The 20283-nt window shown below is 36.0% G+C and overlaps 1 protein-coding gene across 3 annotated transcripts in view; it reads right to left on the reverse strand.

Moving 5' to 3' along the window:
• Positions 1 to 19492, reverse strand: part of Dbp45A (putative ATP-dependent RNA helicase Dbp45A) — a 36865-nt gene extending 17373 nt beyond the window's left edge. For 2 of the 3 annotated variants that reach the window (XR_011331262.1, XM_069820739.1), the window contains exons 1-4: positions 18631 to 18802; positions 11095 to 11288; positions 8195 to 8328; positions 940 to 1045 (exon numbers count right to left, since the gene is read on the reverse strand). Coding sequence is in view for 2 of the 3 variants with exons in the window: in XM_069820739.1 (XP_069676840.1) it covers positions 940 to 1045; positions 8195 to 8328; positions 11095 to 11288; positions 18631 to 18700 (504 nt within the window). In the remaining variant the exon portion in view is untranslated. Of the gene's footprint in view, positions 1 to 939; positions 1046 to 8194; positions 8329 to 11094; positions 11289 to 18630; positions 18803 to 19219 lie in introns of those variants that run through there. The other variant, XM_069820741.1, reaches the window with a different exon arrangement.
• Between the last annotated feature and the right edge of the window lie 791 nt (positions 19493 to 20283).

The raw sequence follows: 20283 nt of genomic DNA on the forward strand, positions 1-20283 counted from the left end.
CCAAATAGTCCAATGTGCGAAGGTATCCAAAGTATCCAACAAAATGTTGTTCTACTTTTTTGTTCATCATACTTCTACAAATCATAACTGAAACGGAATCTGTGTTCCCTTCCATGCTCTATAATATTATTAGTAGTATTTATCTTCATAACCAGAGGATTTAAAGTGAAAAAGGATTTTCTTAAAAAGGAAATATTGATTTACCCAGCAAGATAAAAGCTGCATCCTCATTGCTAAGCTCAGAAGTTTTGTAATATTGTTAAATATTTAATGTTTTGCAATATTTACCTCATAATTTAAGAAAAATTCTTTCTGGCATCGGGAATCGAAACCGGGACCTCTCAGCTCTGCGCGCTGAGCGCTCTTTTCAACTGAGCTATGCCAGGACATGATCCATGGTGCCGGTCGAACTCTCCTCATTATATCTTCAATGGCCTACTTCCTGCATTTTAGACATGTAAGTCATATATGCAGGAGCGCATATTTAAATTACTTTATGGCCATATTTTAACAACGTTTTTGAATACTGTTAACATCGATATGTACCCTTTATTCATATATATGAGGTCTCGCCATCCTCATTGAATAATCATGAATACTATTTTGTGTTAGTAGTCAACATGTATATACCTCATAATTTGAGAAAAATTTGTTCCAGCACCGGGAGTCAAACCCAGGATCTCTCAGCTCTGTGTGCTGAGCACTCTTTCCAACTGAGCTATTGTAATATTATTAAATGTTTAATTTTATATTTCAGAACTTCTTTATCTCAATAATGTATTGTCCCATTTTTTTGCACAGTGATGTCTGCAAATCTGAATGTATCTTTTTATTTTTTCTCATATTAGATGTAGGATGAATTGCATTTGTAAACCTATAGCCATAATTTATCACTTAGTATCTTCACAAGAACCAATGTCACTTGTATGTTTACAGTACCTGTTCAACGAATCCTCCTCCTAGCAACCTGTCTGCTTCATCCAAAACTAGAAATTTGATTTTCTTTAGCGAAAATGTATTACAACTTTCTAAGTGATCAGCCAGCCTGGAAATCAGAAGACATATTATTATAATAATAATAATAATAATAATAATTATTATTATTATTATTACACATTACCCAGGTGAACCTCTGCAACAAAATAATATTGGAGTAGGTATTGTGATTTTTTTGCCTTTACCTTACACTAGGAGTAGGGCCATAGCCGGGAGGTTTCAGGGGTTGCTTATCTGGTACATATACGTGTAACTTAACATGCAAAACACTGCATCGTCCTGGATGATCGTTGATTACAGTAACTAAAAAAATTGTACACTAAGTACAGCGAGAGGAAAAGAAATCTACAGCTATTTTAGGTTCATAAAGTTTCACTTCAATCCTTTCAAGTGACATTTAAAAGATTAAAAGTGTTTCATGATCTCATTATTGTTGTACTATACTATAATTAACGAATGTTTGTACTTCTGACAGTTAACATTATGAGTGGGCACGTTGCCATAGCAACGCCCAATCACAGTCCGTTCCCCTCTCACCCTGCCGCCACCAACCTTCAACAAGCATGTGAAGCGTTGCCAGTTCAACAAAATATATGCATGTGGTTTGTGAGTCGGTTTTCTGTGATGGCATTTCATTGTTCATTGTTGTTAGTTTTATCGTTTAATATTCTGCCTTTTTATCTCAGTGTTTCATAGTAATTGGTGTAGGGAGTTATAAGTGTGTGTATGTGTGTCATGTGTTAGACCTATTAGTGTTTATTTAGTTTTTACAGTTTAAATGATATTTTTAATGTGTCAGAGTTTCTTGATGTATTCATATTTCAATTGTTAAAAGTAAGACAATTCATTTTTTTTTGTTAGAAAGTACATGAAGTCTTCCACACCACTTTTTACTTTTTATATTTTTGGTATTGAAATGTGTTGTAGATTATCAATGTTCGTGTACCTGTTTTACAACAGTGTTATTTAAATATTAAATATGTCGCACATTTTAACTTTATTCGTTCATTGTTGAGGCTCTCTGTCTTGCTCGCAAACAGTCAAAATTTGAAGTGTGGTTTTGTTCCTGCAAATACACATTTAAATCCATATTACTTGTTTACGAATTCATTTATTTCGGTATATAATTATTTAGCCCTCTGTGAATAAATGACTTTAAAAAGGAACAAAAATAATTATTATTTCAAATAATAACAGCACATAATTTGTTTATGTAACAAAATTTACCTAGTCCTCAGAAGGTTAATATTACAATTGTTGTTGTTATTCTTCTTCTTCTTCTTCTTCTTCTTATTATTATTATTATTATTATTATTATTATTATTAAAAGTGGTGGTATGATAGTGGCAGTAGTGGTATTAGTAATGTGTCGATCAGAATTTGTTACGTGTAGTTCCGTGAACTTCTACTACTTTCAATTTTGCGACAATGTCTTTTAGTCAGAAAGCTCTAAAAACAATTTTGGATTCAAGATGTCTGCATTAGAAATTAGAATTCGAGCCTAATTGAATGTAACATTAGATAGGATGTAGTTCTGAATTTGAAATCCGCTGTCCCGTCCGTCTCTCACTGCATTGCAGCAACAGCGCACTCCTCCCTGCGACTCCACACACAACTGTCAGAAGTACAAACATTCGTTAATTCTATTATAATGATGATTAATAGTTAAAAATGTTATACCTGGTGTTTAGTAAACTGTGTCCAATGTGAAAAAAAAATTCAGCTCAAGATCTAGTTCAATTGCAACCCCTAAGGAGATCAGAGCAATACCTAGTGCTGTCTGCTGGTTACAATTCTGACTAGGAGAAAACACTACACAATACAATGGTAAATTAGAAGCTATTAGTACCGGCATACAACAATTAATTGACAGATTGAATACTTCTAACAAAGTAGCCATATTTTGTGATTCAAAATCTGCAATTCAAGCTATTGTTTCATTTTAATTTCAAAAAACAACAGTGTAAGAGCAATCTGTTCTAAAATTAAGTTTCTACAAAAACAGACCAAAAAAGTTCTTTTTATAATGGGTACCTTCACACTGTGGATTGGAAGAAAATGAAAATGCAGACTTTCTGGCAAAGAAAGGAATCACAAACCAACAAAGAATTTTAATTCTGAGATTTTGTTTATTCAGCAAAATTAGACTACTGTTTGTGAAAAGTGCAACACCCAGAAAGAATGACCTGAATGACTCCAAACTCGGGAGATGTGTAGAACAGTGTACCACCAATAATTCATTATGTTTTCACAGAGGTGGCGTACATATAGGCCCAAGAGTGACGTCTCTTGTGTCACAGCAAGGTCAGTGTTATGCCTTGCTCAGTCAGTGCAGAGCTTCCAAACGAAGTGAAAACGTGAAAGCTAGTACAGGTATGCCTCGTCAATGTGGAAAGACGCAATATCTGCAAGTGAGTGAGTTGGGCAGAATGGTTGGTCCCCAGGAAGCAGGTTTGTCATACCGTGGCATTTCAGCTCGTACAGGGCATGCTGCTACAACAGTGATGCGTGTGTGGAACCAGTGGCTAGAAGAGGGTCGTAAGCAGAGACGAGTGGGTACTGGACGACGTAATGTGACCACAGCACGGAATGACCGCCATCTTGTCCGCATGGCCATGACGGACTGTACAGCTTCATCCACAGTGTTGAGTCGACATTGGAGTACTGCAATGGGTGTGGACCTATCTGCGTCAATGGTTCGTCGCTGTATTTTGAGGGCTGGACTAGTGGATCACATGTCGTTACGTCGGCTTCCATTGTCCAGAAACCACCAACGCCTCAGACTGCAATGGGCACATGAATGCCGTCACTGGTATGCCGAGTGGAAAAATGTAGTGTTTTCGGACAAGTCCCGCTTCAACTTGTCCTACAATGATGGCTGCATACATGTTAGATGCTACCATGATGAACGTAATCTGAGAGCCTGCATTGTTGAGCAACATAGCGGAAAAACGCCTAATGCCATATTTCAACAGGACAATCCCCGGTCACATGTGGCGAGAATTGTGCAAGCCTTCTTCGAAGAACGACAGGTATCACTGCTTCCCTGGCATGCACGTTCGCCAGACATGTTGCCCATCGAACATGTCTGGGATATGGTCCTTCAGCACCCACTCTTGACGCTTTGTGGACTTGCATACAAACTGCGTGGAGGGAGATTCCTCAGGAACATATTCAGGCCCTCTTTGATTCCATGCCACGACGCTTAAAGAATATGATTGCAGAGCATGGAGTCTTCACATCATACTGAAATCTCACGGTCACAGATCAGGTATAGTTCTGTAATTCTGTAATTTGTGTATTGTCATGTACCTAATTTGTGGTATCAATTTCATTTCAATCAAATGTATCCTTCTTGGTGTTGCAATTTCCACAAACATTAGTGTATTAATAAAGAAAAATTATAAACTGATAATAATTTGGCATAAAAAGTTTGTGTTGAATCAAGAAAAATAAACTTACGGAAAAATGCATTTGAAAGTAAAATGAATATTTATGTAACATATCTATCAAAATTCTCCTCTACTACATTCATCTAGTAACTTCAGGGAGTCAACTTTAGAACAAAAAGTTACTAGATTTGTAATCAGAAATTTGTAAAAAGGAATTCTTTGATGAAAAAATAATTTTGACAGCTCTTAAAATGCCACGCCCCCTTACAATCTTTATTTAAAAACAATATATTTGTAATCAGAATTAAACTAAATCCATTTGGGGTATGAAAATATACATTCCAAAAAAGTGAAATAGCCAATAAACATTTTTTGGAAAATTTTCACGATTTCCAGTGCAGTCTCCTTCTTAACACAAGTGCCGTATTTATTCATCAAATCTATACATTTTCAACTTCAATTTCGGAAATGGTTCATTCATATTCAGAAAAAATAAACTTAATTTCGAAAAAGCTAATCTTAGTTTTGGAAAAAGTAATTTCAATACTGAAAATGATACCGAACTCAGAAAAGATTGAAGTCAATTTACGATTTGAAGGTTTTTCTCATTTTTTTTCAACTACTCAGTATATATATCACTCCCTAGGGGTTGCATGACCTTGCAGTTGGTGGGAGTGCTTGTGTGATCTGATGATCCTTTGGGCTATGTCGCCGGTACATAGCTACTGGTAGGGTTTCCCTTGCCGGATTGGCCAAAGGTGAAGATCCAGACTAAGAAGCAACCCAGAAGAGGATACCAATGGTTTTGAAGGCAGAAGAGCAGTAAGTCCCAATGGCAGAAGAAGCGGAGGAGGAAACTCTAATTAGTAAAACCAGGACGAATAGAAGGAATAGTGTACGCACTCAGCGAGTTTACACGGGTCCTCCGCAAAGCAGCGCTTCTATCGCTAGGCTCCTGACTTGGAGGAAGTTCACAGTTCTTGTTATGCTAAACATAGTCCTTTTTAAAAGCAAATTTCTACCATTTAACCAGTCTATTCGTAACTTTAGGAATACCTGCATAGTCCCTTATTCATAATTAATAGCCTTCTCTCAGTTAATACTATTATGAACGTTTGTAACAGAAAATATAATGGGATCTGAAACGCTATGAAAGCGATAAGTTCAGTATTTAACAAGTTGCGAATTCAGGGACAGAAAACTCTACAAAATGTTAAATAAAACCAGAGTTGAAAGATATTTTACGTGCTTATAAATTAATTAAATTACTCACCATATGAATGATTAGTTGCCTGCTACTTTCGAGAGTTTGCGAGATGACTTGGCGGATTTACGAGCTTGTAATTCTCTTCGGATTTCCTTTGTCCTGAAGAAGAATCGGCACTTTAAATAGTGGTAAACCAATTTAGGAATAATATCCATGATGTGTTCTCTGCAACAACCTGCTCCCGAAGACTGGATCGTAAGGGCATCAATAGTGCCAAGTCAGTCATAGAAGATATCACCCCACATTGCACTCGCTGAGCTAATCTTTTCTTTAATTTTCATTTCTGTTTGATGAAGTGCGTTGTACACAGCTTGGGAGGGATGGGTTAAAAAATTGACGTTCCTACCGGATCCGTAGTCCTTGATTTGGGTGAGAGCCACACAATGTTTAGACACATTACGTTTCTGTCGAAGGGAATGGACACAGAGGGTACACACAATAAACTTAGAGGAATGATTTACGACATAACCTGCCACATGATACACTAAAAATCTGTCAATCAACACGGCACGAATGGTATTTACCAACTCGGGCACAGCACTTTCCCAGCCTTGACCATGCATTTCTTCACAAAGAACAATTTTTTTATTTTATACAAGTTTCTATAGACTTCTTAACTGCCTTGTTACGCAATAATGTCTTTTGTCACTATTTCTACCGTATCATGATCTACAACCCAGAGCAAAACAGTACGGCATTTTTGCAATTATTTTGTAAACCACCACACAATATTCTTTTGTCACTGGTTAATTCAAAGCACAACAAATTGAAGACTTCTACACAAACCCAAACAACAAAGCATACTAACAACCCCTAACAACTTTCACCATTAAACGCGTGCGAAGTTGTATTTTCGAGGTGTCTGACCTCAACAAACGATGGACTTTAGCGATTGAAGCGCCACTAGTTCTCAGGTCCGCCACCGACAATGAGAGAACATAGGAGTGCTTCTATTCGTCCTGGTAAAACTGCTGCCTTGCAGGTTAGGAATTGGTTTTCCAGAGACTAGAGGAAGAAAATCTTGATTACAAATTACCTGGCCATCCAAGTTGGGGGTTGATCGTAGGGCTGATAACCCAGCATTGTAAAACTATCTTATTAAGAAACCCCAAACAATGCATCGGAATAATCACAGAATACAGTTGACAACTTCGAAAGAAAGGTGTTAAGGAGGATATTTGGACCAGTGGTAAGGGAAGGAAAATGGAGAATCCGATATAATCATGAATTATACACCTTATACAATAATATAGCCTTGTCAACTTTCATACGGATCAGGAGACTGCAATGGGCAGGATATATAGTCAGAATGGAGAAGGGAAGGATACCAAGGAGAATAGACAGTTATTGAAGGACCTTTGATATTTATTTCTTTAAATTTGTTAACTTGTCGGACCAACATGCCTTTCAAATACCAAAGAGAACTTTAGAGGGGCAATATGAAGGAAAAAGACCTGTTGGAAGACCACGGAATAGATGGGAAGATATGGTTCAAGAAGATACTAGCAGTTTGCTGCAATTGCGGAACTGGAAGGTGGCAGCAAGGGATAGAGAAGAATGGAGAGGAAGAATTGGGGAAGCCATGGCCTGAAGAAGGGCCGAAGAGCCATAGATAGATATTATATATATATATATAATTTTATTATATACTTGCATGTTAAAATAAAACTGATTCTCCATATTTTCGTAAGAGAACAAAAAAATTGCAGCTACGCAGCCTTTCAATGAACGTTTATTGACAATATATTGTTTACATAGCATCAAGAATTATGTGATCATCATAATTTTTATTAATTTAGCGCAATTACATCTAATTTAATACAATATTATTAAAAGTAAAAATAATTTAAACAATATTAAATAAAGCTTTCCGAAATTAGATTGATATTTTCCGAAATTCAATTTCCTTTTCCTGAAATCAACTTTACTTCTTCCGAACTTTATGTTACTATTTCCAAAACTGAAATTATTTTCTTCAAAATTGTATACCGTACACGTTTTCCGAATATAATTGAACATTTTCCGAAATTGAGATTGAAAAGGTATACTTCTATGGAATTTTGGTTTAGAATAGTTAGCACTGTCCACTGAATGATATGGTAAATATTTTGACACTTGTTCGAGAGTCTATTCTAACAATAAGGCCGAAGAAATATTAAAATAGTCACTAACATAAATTCTTTAAAATGACCTAAAGTGGAAAAATTATTACGCAATGGGATTTTAAAAACATATGTACATGCATATAGAGAAACAAATATAGATGCAGAAGCACATACGTAGGTACAAAAAAAAATATATAGATGTAACTTCAATTAAAATATTAAACGTTTGTTAAACATATTACTTTAAGGCAATTTCACATTCAATGTTGAAAATATCACCTATTTAATTTTCATTCTTTAAATTTGTGTGTGCCACCAGTTCTTCTAAGACTTATTTACTTTTAAAACAATTATATTTAAGGATTTAGATTGCATTCTCTCACAATAAAAGTTAAATCTAAAGTCTTAAATATGGTTCAAGGGTTCATGGTTACCTCCCAGGAGTAGCTATTACTATATGTGGTTTCTTGGCCAGATCTTGTCCCTGGAGCATCATATCCATACCTCCAGTTATGACACACTGCTTCAGGTGCATGGGCTTTCCGATTACTGCCAACTGATCTGCTATCTGCAAGCAGAGAGAACTGTTACATAGAGAAAGAAAAGTTTTGCGTGATAATTTAAATGAAATGCATGGTAACATGAAACAGGTTGAGCCAACCAGTTTTTTTTTTTATTTGTTCCCATGGTTATGCTGTGATTTTGCCCATATATGACGTGATGACTACATGGATAGTGAAATCAAAGCTTAGTCCAACGGTAAAAGCTTCTTCTTGAAGTGCTACAGATTATTTGATAGTTACTATTCATTACTTCTTTAGTGTTAAAGTTTATTTAATATAGGTGTGAAAGTGTTTAACTGTAGTTAATGATACCGATACTATTGGAGGGGAGTCACTACTATCCAGCGCTGGTACCTTGTAGATCTTTTGTGATAATTCTCTGGCTAGGCAGATTCCCAACCCCAACCCCATTGACCAGACTAAGGTTAGATGTGTCTGGGTTTTGAAGCAAGTAACACTCCACATGCTACCAGCTGACAATCAGGGAATGCTATGGAATGAACCTCAGATGGAATGATGATAATGCCTAACATAAGGACACTGAAGAGTCCTCAGAAAACCCCAAATGCAATCTTGTTTGCAACAAGTGTCTCTATAGACTTTTCAATGAAAAATCCCAGGCTTCACCATGACTCGAACCCAGATCACCTGTGTAACAGGCTAATGGTATAAGTTACAAGTTCAATAACTTACCATAATAAGAACTGTATTCATACATCTGATTCTTTTAGTTTTTCAATACGTGAATTGTAATTAGTACAATGTTGGACAAAAGAAAAAACATAAAGACACTACCTTTAACTTGTCATTTTAAAAAGTTGTATTAATGACTGACAATGTTTCGAGAATTTTTAACAAAAAATAATAAATCACCACCACCATCGTCTTCCTATCATGTTATTCCTGTAATAAGTATATAATATAAATCCTAAGCAGAGCCATGTTTTTTTGGTATTAGCAATAAACGTGAATAATGATTTTTAGTTGTTATTTTATATATTTATATATATATATACATATATATATATATATATATATATATATATATATATTTTTTTTTTTTTTTGCGTATAGTCATCTATGACAATATTTTTCATGCGAATTTTACGTTTTCTTACAAAAGTCTTAATCTGTTGTATAAACAGGAAACATAGTGTATTTTTTTTTATTTTATTTATTTTAAAAGTAAATGACATCTAGGTTTTCTTGGAAATATTTGGTATATACTTAAACCTTCTGACTTTCTCTTATGTATATACGTCTAGACTGACTGAAAGCACTTTGCCTACCAGTTAATACCTTGACCATTCTCTGGGAACATTGCTTTCGTTCTGTATGAAAATAAAGAACAATTTTAATGATACTTAATAATTCTTTGTCAAACAACTCTGCATATTTCAGCACAAAAGAGGGAACTTACTGGTACTGTACTCCAGGAAATGAACATTTGCAAACCACTCTCCTTCTACTTGGTAGAAGAAAAAAAAATCATTTGATCAATTCATAAAAATACCTACTTAATCACATAGTACCAGAACAGATATAAACCCTCGCAAACATCACGCTACAACGAGTTCACATCACGTCACACAAAACAATGCAAAAACTGATCAACAGGTTACGTCCTACAATCTTCAGTAAGTCCTTCTTAAACTGTATATTTGTCCATTCTAAATTCAAACTATCTCTTGTTAATTTATATCCTAATCTATAAAATGTTTCATGGATTTTAAAAAACACATTGCTCACTTTCACAACTTAATATGTAACAATTTTAATTATTATATTATTGTAGTTCCTACACTGAAGATGGGGTAGCATACAACCCCGAAACGTGTTTGTATTTTAACTTTTTAATGATTTTTATAAATGTGATCATACAACTGTAATACTGACTTTTATTTATTATCATATTTGTTCTTTATTCCAAGTAACATAACTTTTCATTATCTAGCATATCACAAATACCTTTCAAATCATCCAATGTGCATGCGTGTATGTATGGACATACAAACACCGGGTGATTCAAATGGTATTTGTGAAATGCTAGGTGATGAAAGGTTATGTTAACTGGAATAAAGAATTGTAAATAAACAAATCCATTATTTGGAATACTTTCCGAAACAATTACACCTGAAATATTGTAACATATGATATGAATTATCGTATATAGCAGCTTTTCTTTACCTGTCCATATGTCATTACTTTGGAGGTTATGTTATGTAAACAAATGCCTTTCTTTGATAGTCCAATCTTACAACACAAGTTAGGTCACTAACCTTAGGAATGCTAGTAAGACTATAGCACTTGGTAGCTTCAATAAACTGGTTATGTGGGAGTATCCATTCAGTGAGGGGAGAGAACTATGTGAGCAAAATCTCATCTCACATAGTTTGTTGCACAGGAGGAAGAAATGGAACCTTTTAAACAATGAGGATCTGGCATCGAAACTGTCACTGCACTAAATAAAATTACCCTCACACCCATCCAGACTGAATATATTTTGATGCAATTGAACAAAGTATGGACAGTTATCACAATCTGCCTAGATTTATTCCTACGATTAAACAAAAGCAAGCAGTCCGAAATAACTGACTTTTTTTTTGTAAAATAATCAGATGTTATTAAATTAATGCTATTTCTGATATTACTAAATATAATTTCAATTATACTTCCTTTTTTCAGACATCAATAAAAATGTATAATTGAAGTTTTACTGTATTTGCTTCTCGGCATGCAGGGTTATATAATGTAGGCTAGCTGTACTGTACCTGGAATGCCAACTCTCTAGTTGGTGTCAAAATCAGTGCAAATATGCCATATGGATCTTCACATAATTTCTGCAAAATTGGTAAGCCAAATGCCAGAGTTTTACCACTTCCTGTTTTGGCACATCCAATGCAATCTTCTCCATCAAGTATATGTGGAATACAGTTTGCTTGAATTTGAGTGGGGTTTTTCAAACCTGGAAGATGCAATCATAAAGTTACTAAAATAAATAACAACACATTCACATAACCATTAAGACACTTTCAAATTCAACTGTGAGAAGACTGATGGTGGTTAGTTAATGATGCTTTCAGTTGCAAAGGCTATTCAGTAACAAAATTCATTGCGTGTGAGAAATGATGTACGAAATTTTTCTGGAGTCTCTCCCTCTATGGTGATATTTGAACCAATGAGTTTTAGCCACTAGTATATCAGTGTCGTGGACATTGATAGTTAACATGTGATTACTGTGTTCTAAATTGTGTTCATAGGTGAATTTTATTGTATAAAAACTAATTCCAACATCACATATTTTAAATTGCACTATGAAAACTGAATCTCGAGAGCATCAGGTTCTTCAAAGGCAGGCCAGAAAGTTCTCACTTTTTGCAGTGAGAAACAGGCATTAAGTCACCCATACATAACAAAGTCAAGAAACATATTGCTGAAGCTTGTAGAATGGGTTATTTCTCTGTTTTCTCCTATTGTTTGAAGCAACAATAGCACATAGTGTATTTCTACACTGTACCTGTCTTTTAAATGATATAGACTATAGTTGTGATTTTACATAGAACATTTCGAGTTCAATCTCGGAATTGAAACTCTCAATTTATTTATTGATTATAAAACTGCATATGACAGCATAATTGGGTCCCAGTTATATTCTGCACTGAGAGAGATGAATGTTCCTGAAAAGTTGGTCAGAATGATAGAAGTGACCATATGCAATGTAAGGGGACATATGAATAGTAAAGACACATGCGCCAAATGTTACTTTCGAGGTAAATTCGGTTAAAGTTTCTAAAGATTTTCTCACTATGTATCGACGTGATGTAAGCGTCAAATTTGAAATTTATCCTTTTCCTTACCATTTCATGAAATGCAAACTATTAAATTCTTGTTATTGCTAACTTAGCATGTAAGTTGACATAATTTATATTTCCTTAAATTTTATAACTTAACTTAAACTTTAAAAAAATCATACAGAATACTAAATTATTATAACAGTTTTATAGTTGTATAAGAACGTGTATGTTTACATAACAAACAGAGTGTAAAAGCACATTTAGTGATGGTCGGATTGTAGACAGTTTAATAATCAACAATTGTCATCCTCCACTTCTGCTACAACAGCTGCTTGTGAGTCCATTTGTCCAGCAAAAATGGCATTATAGTAGTGATGATAACTTGGGGGAATGTAGTTGATGGGTATTGCTATATAAGTAAATACGCCCCAAACATCAGGAGAAAATAATATTATTATAATATTATCATATTATGGTCCGTACTGTAATTGTTTAGCTGACATGGCTGTTGCATGAAAATAATAACAATAATAATCAATAACATGGAATAGTAAGCAGTCTCACACACTGATAGATTTGTTTTTACAGAGAACAGACCAGTGTATTTAAATGCCTGCATGTTTTGAAGTTCAGGCAGCTGAACGTGATAGAGACGCATAAGTCATTGCTATTTACGATTCCAGTTTAAAGATTCAAGCAGTACATAAGGTCCAACTCTGATTGCATTTCAATGGAAATTTCATCTAGGTACTTCCGAGACATATGAACCATTGATACAAAAAAAGTAACATATTGGCACATATGTCTTTGTTATCCTAGGGGCCTCATATAAGAATAAAAAATAAGTTCACTCAACATCCCAAATGAACTTTGGAAGGATGATGCCTTACCATGCATCCTGTTCAATATAGCACTGGAAAGCATAACTATATATGCTAACCTGCAGACAAGAGGAACTATTTTCTATCTAAGTCTATATAAGTATTGGTATCATGATTTATACTGTACTATAACATAGGGCAGGGGTTCCCAACTGGTGTGTCGCGCTTCTCGATGAAATGTGTCGCGAAATTTTGGAATTCAAAATTAAATTTGGCGATCCTAAAAGTCTCTTTACAACGCATTTTTTATTTGCAATGAAGTCTTTGATATGGTACATTTTATTTTGGGACAGACTTTACCAATGAAACGTGAATACCTGTAACAATGCTCAGTTCAGTTTTTCAACCATAAGGCCACGTATAGACAAAGTCTGTGCAACTCAACAAGTGCAGACTTCACATTAATTTAAATAGGTGAGTTTTCAAAACGATAATAATTTTTTTTATCAGACATCCATATAGATAGATTTAGATTTTTTACATATACCTTTGTTTTTTTTTTCTAATACCACACAAGTTGCCGCTTGTTCTTTTACAATTTTCGATTGCGTGTTAACATCAACCTAGCTATAACACTGGATGTCTGAAATTACATAGAAGTTGTTATCAGTGCTTTTTTTTCTGGTGGAATGCGATGCAATAGCGTTACGGCACCTTTTTGTTGCATTTTTCATCACGGAACCGAAATATGTGTTAATAACTATGTTTTTAATATAATTTTTCATTGAATTCTGCTTAGATCTTGAAAGTCTTAGTTGGACGAAAAGGAGGTTAAAAACGACAAAATTCCCATGCATTTAACAGTAATTAATCTCCCAGCCCACTATAAAATATTCTACAGTTACACCACTTTTTCCTCCAGAAAAAAATGTACTGGTTATTGTTATTATTATTATTATTATTATTATTATTATTAATAAAATCAAATAAGTGTGTCACGATATTGTGAGCGATCAGTAAAGTGTGTCGTCAGTCAAAAAAGGTTGGGAACCTCTTACATAAGGTGACCAAATACAATCTTTTTAAGAGTATTATACTCCTTTAGAGGTCTAAATATTAAATCTCCAGTTACCAGTATACTCTTTTCGGGATATGCATTTTTTAATGGAATGTCTTGTAATTTTTAAATTCTGAATACACTACACAATATGTAGATAGAAGTTCATTATAATCTAATCTAAGTTTACTTAGGTGCTTAGGGTATGAGCCGTTATTTGATGTACTAAGATCAACTTCCACTTCTGCATGCTTATTCATTGGTCAGTCAGGCAGCATCAGTCTTGCGTTCGGGTTGAAGCGGTTTCAAAGAATCACAGTAATTTCAGAGGAGATGCCGGTCTTGTACAAGGTATGTGACAAGGTTAGTGGGTTAGTTGAGGGGGTATCTAAATGACGTGATTTCAATGATCTTCTCAACTAACCCACTAAACCTGTCACATACTATCTTGTAGAAGATCAGCGTCTAAGTTGAGGGGGGGGGGGGTATCTAAGTGACGTGATTTCAATGATCTTCTCAACTAACCCACTAAACTTGTCACATATTATCTTGTAGAAGACCAGCGTCTAAGTTGAGGGGGGGTATCTAAGTGACGTGATTTCAATGATCTTCTCAACTAACCCACTAAACTTGTCACATATTATCTTGTAGAAGACCAGCGTCTTCTCAGAAATTACCAAAATCACTATAGGTATGTATATGTTAACATATCATCACAAAACTGTTCAGTTGCATATACCCATAACTCAACAAGGTTTTTTATATGTTACAGGTGCTCGATTATGTGCCCCTTTAGTGACTGCACACATCAACTCTGTAATAAATTTAGTACCATAATCGATGTGGCATGTTTGTCAATTTTACCAAAGCCATTAATGTTGCGAATCCGGAATTCTGGTAGATCAGCTGGTAATGGTGGCGCTAACACAGAACATGATCACCTTTCTTCTCCTCTTCCCCCAAAATTCCAACCTTGTGTACACAAAATAAATTATTGGCACTGAAAAGTGCCTTTTCAGAAGCATGATGATGCGCATTCGATAAACCCAGACAAATCTGCTCTTTTTAGTATTTTAAGATAATTGTCGACAGTGAGGTAACCTATACTGAAATTTCTGGCTGAAGTAATTTTAAAGATATGATGGAAAGGTATTATGTCATGGAAGAGAGAGGGGCCAATGTCTGATTTAAGTTTCTTTATGAGTTAGATGGGTTAAATGAGGGGATAGCTAAGTGACATTAAGGTGAGTATATGACAAGGTAGTGTGTTAGTTGATGGGATTATTAAGTGATATGAGCCCGACAAATTATATGACAATGTCATCATACCTTTCTATTGCATATTTAAAATTATCTGGCAAACTAAAACGTGTTTATCACTAGATAGGCCTACAGCTCACAGAAGTCAGTGAAGCAAAAGAAAATTGTGCCTTTTTTGGTGTAGCTTTCTTGCAGAATTGTCGTTAATTTCCTTGCTGTATCAATGATCGGATAAATAACGTCATGTACTATTTCTAAGCAGAGGTACTGTTGTCACGCCAGGAGAAGGCGGCTGAAGTACTTAGACGGGGCGGAGGGGAAACAGTCGCGCATGCGCACCGCGCTGTTCACTGCAATATTCCTGTTTCACAAACATCTACTGCACGTGTCTATGAATCTTTGCGACTTTGTGAAAATAATAGTGGGGTTTTTACTGTAGTGTTTTATTAGTTTCAACAAGACAATTGTTTTCAGTATACCACAAATCTTGTATTGCTTTAGTTATCCTTTGTTTTTCGTGTTAATAGTGTTGATAATAATACGGTTGATAGAATTTATGTTATTGTATACTGTTATTTAGGTTTATAGCAGTTTTTTGTTTATTGTAAATATGTCGACAAAGAGGAAACAAGGATTGACAATCTATAACGAAGAAAGGAATATTATTAGAAGTGCAAAATAATTCTGTGATGAAGAAAAAGAACAACAGTACCTTTGCATTCCTCTTACGAAACCTACAGCAAAGGTAGAAAAGTACTCTAGTCTATCCACAAGAACAATACAGCGTATAAGGAATGAAATAAAAGACTGCACAGAAGAAAGTGCGTTGTCGACACCTGAGGGAGAAAAAAAATGTAAACGTCCAGACTACCGAAACGCAAATGTAGATGACTTCGACGGGAAATTGACAAAAAAGATATAATTGAGAATTTTTATTTGAAAAAGAAAGAGGGCCACCGGCGTACCTCAGGAGGTAGCGCGTTTGCCTGCTGATCTGCAGTTGTGCTCGGGAGTGAGTTCGATTCCCGTTTGCGCTGACTACCTGGTTGGGTTTTTTCCGAGGTTTTCCCAAGCAGAAGGCGAATGTCAGGTAATCTATGGCGAATCCTTGGTTTCATTTTGCCAAATAGCATCTCGCCATCATCAATTCAATCGACACTGAAGAAGCTAGTACATAGTTATTACAGTGTCGTTAAATAACCAACTAAAAAAAAGTAGTAACAAGCTTTTACCCCTGCTACAAGAGAGAATTGATTTGAAATGAAAGACATCATTAAGACGAATACTGAAGAAAAAGGATTTCAGGTGGAAGAAGTGTGCAGCAAAAAAAATTGAGGAAAACACTGTAAATTGGAATACGTGAAGATATCTACAGAAAATAAGAAAGCTTAGGAAAGTGGAAAAACCGATTTTGTATCTGGACGAAATGCGGATAGATAGGCCTACCAATTTAACGTTTCCCAAGTTCTGGCACGATAAAAATGTTACGGGAGTTTTGACTACCGTAAATGTGTCCAGAACACTCATTGTTGTTCATCAGGATGGGGGCGATGGGGCTAATGGCTTTGTTGAGAGATTCGAATTAATATACACGGCTGGAACATAAACAGATGATTATCATGGACAGATCATACTCCAGCAATTTTGAAAAATGTGATAATGATAGTCATAGCGACAGCACCGAAGATTCGGAATCTTTTATGTCTGACTCCATTCCCGTGTAGCCAAGTAAGTGGACGAAGTTTTCAGGTCAGAGTGTAGCGTAAAGTTCCCCCGTCCCGCCTATCTACTCCCCGCGCCAACTCGTAGCGCGAAGACAGTAGGTATGGGACGAGGTTAGTGGGTTAGTTTAGAGGATTAAGAGATTTGAGGCCCAAGAATTGTGTAGTGTGGGGAATATCGTACTTTCACCATAATAATAATAAGGTAAAACCACAGTCTAGTACATACAATCACGAAGCTTGAGGTGATATTTTGCATTTCTTGAGATAACAGGATTCCAAGCAGATAGCTACTAGGAACAATAGACTGTGCCGGTACTATTTCGCATTGTTGCTTGCAAAGACAAGTTATGTAAACTGTGAAATGTTCGTTACCAGTTGTGATAAATGTTAATAACTAAAATAAAATAATTGGAATAATAATATGGGAAAAGGAGGAGACGTAAGTAAGGTTGTTTCAGATAAAGAAAAGTTGAAGTGTATAGGTTCAAAATAAGTCTATTTAACACCAGAGACTCTCAATGTATTGCTTAACTGAATTAGATTGCCCTTAAGAGAGAAATGTGGTTTTAGGTTTAATAATAAAGTATATTAATGGTGAAACGAGCGTTGAGCGGATTCCGCCGATTTTGGAATATATACCGACGTACTTGAACTGCCAACATAGAAAACAAAAAATCACACTCAATCGCTTTCACCTTCATCTTGACGGGATAATAAAAGCCTAACCTAACCTCAGTGCGTCGGTGTCTATTCCAAAATCGGCGGAATCCGCTCAACGCTCGTTAACCGATATTTGTCAGTGTTAGATTGCACTATATAATTAAATTTCACAATGAAATGCTTCAGGCTAATCGAAAGAACACTAGGTACGGTATTTAAAGTTGTCACTTAGGTTGCTGAAATTTTTAGAGAAATCATTATTAGGCCTACTCCTTTCAGTGAATGTTTTTATTGTACTCAATTTATTATTATTTTTATGCATTATTTTATTAGAGACATAGAAAAATTAAGTTCCTTGTAATAAAATTGATTGCTCGTTTTATTTTCAATTCTGGCTGGCATGATTATTATTGCCTAACCTCATCCTACTTTGATAACTAGGCGTCGGCCTGGATAGCGCAGTCGGTAGAATGTTGGCCTTGTGCGCTCGAGGTTGCAGGCTCGATCCCGGCCCAGGTCGATGGCAGTTAAGTGTGCTTAAATGTGACAGACTCATGTCAGCTGGCCTTGTGCGCTCGAGGTTGCGGGCTCGATCCCGGCCCAGGTCGATGGCAGTTAAGTGTGCTTAAATGTGACAGACTCATGTCAGTAGGTTTACTGCCATTTAAAAGAACTCCTGCGGGACAAACTTCCGACACATCGGCGACGCTGATATAACCTCGGCAGATGCGAGCGTCGTTAAATAAAACATAATTGAAACTGAGGTAAAACCAGCGTTGAGGTAGTCCTGGTAATTTCGGAAGTGAAATTCGTTGAATTTATAAGAGATTTTTTTCTAGAGATGCAGTTGATCATATATGTAAGGCATAACAAAAACCTAAACTAACCAGACCTAACCTGTCACGGATTCGTATGTGCAAGGTGCATAAGTGGAGTACGAAGAAAACTATCTCAGCGCTAGTTTAGCCAATAAGGGTTAAATAACACGCACCTATTGTTTCGCACTGTCTCACAATCCAAGAATTTAACCTTAAAGCAGAAAATAAGTTTGATGAAGCCATGGAAAAAATCTCAAGCTATTCGTAATTTAATTATAATCACTACTATTACTCTTCATTATCAATAAAAATTATTCTTTAATAACAGAGAACTATATCACACCACTTCACCTCACGTTTAACAAGTAACGACACTGTCGCCAACCTAGTTGAGCTGCTGTGCTGTGTCGCAACCACTGCCTTTTGGATCGCATCTTATGGCTGTGTAACTGCCTGCTCATTCCTCTTTCTAAGGCCGGTTACACACTATACCGAGAGATGTGTAATGTGAAATGTGCGCCGAGAAATGCGTCAGATCGAAAGCATTGTTTTAAATGGAACATCACACACTACAACGAGTTTCTCGCTCACCTCGCGCGAGGTAAACACATTTCTCGTTCTGATCGCTAGCCCAGCGAATTTTTCAAGACACATTCGACCTCTGTCAACGTAGCTCGCTTGGCGACATTTATTGTGCACACAATGTTGGCATTGGTACGTTTCGTCTTTGATTCTCTGTCGATTTTTGTATTGTTTTCTTACCTCCGCGTGAATTGTCAATGAATGTTTTAACGTCAGCCATCTTCACGACAATTGCTGCTTCCATCAGCTGGCAGCGTGGTAGTCCATATTGGCAACATGACACTGTAGTTCCAAGTTCGGCCGCTTAACTGTCATGTCCCATCTTTAAAAAAAAAAAAAACAAGTATAAAGTCTTTTCTTTTCTGCAAACGACAGCGATCAAAAACTGATATTTTGTAGATATTTTAACACTGTTCTTATTCATATACGTCTTAAAACTAATAAGCACACTGCACAATCTAAAAAACACAGTAGGCCTATTGACTGAAAAATATTGCCGCATGGTCTGGATTGACTGCAGTCCTCAGCTGTTGGTTTCACAACACCAATACCCCCACACCCCTGCTTTCAAACAGAGTCAGCTTACAAGCGCGTTATGTGGGCACAGCCAGAGCCGCTACGTATAAACCTAGATCATATATGTAACAGATATGTCGGGCTTATAGGCTTTGAGGTTAACAACTTTTGTCAGGTTTACTACGCTGCCATCTAGTTGTTACATAAGCAGTCATGTAATAATTCCAATTTGAATTGCATTAGCAAACTGTGCTGCCATCTCGTGTTCGTTTACGGCGGACGGATGGCGATCCTGGCGGTTGTTCTCTTCAAAGTGCTGCCGATTTTAACGTAGCGAGGAGTTATCTGTTACATATATGATCTAGGGTATAACCAAAGACGTTATATAGTATACTAGACTCACACAGAGCGCTGGTGTGCTATCCAAAATTGAAACCAGTCTGCGCATGTTTACGCCGCCATGCTACTGGTAGAAATAGGGCGGTAAACACGATTGTCTTACTTGTCCTTTGTTTTGTCTCGGGTGGTTTTAGTGAACAGTGTAAAAGTAATGGCAATAGAATTTTGAAAGATGATATATGATGATATATTATCGCCGCGGACTCATGCTTAACATGTCGGCATCATACAATAACGTGCGGCGTGCTTTTAAAACATAATTTTGCCGACCGATTGTTGCTCTGTACGTTTCACTCTAAGCGTCACGTTGTCACGTCTACTTCCTCGAT

This window comes from Periplaneta americana, chromosome 3 (assembly GCF_040183065.1).
Source record: "Periplaneta americana isolate PAMFEO1 chromosome 3, P.americana_PAMFEO1_priV1, whole genome shotgun sequence".
NCBI classification, from domain to species: domain Eukaryota; kingdom Metazoa; phylum Arthropoda; class Insecta; order Blattodea; family Blattidae; genus Periplaneta; species Periplaneta americana.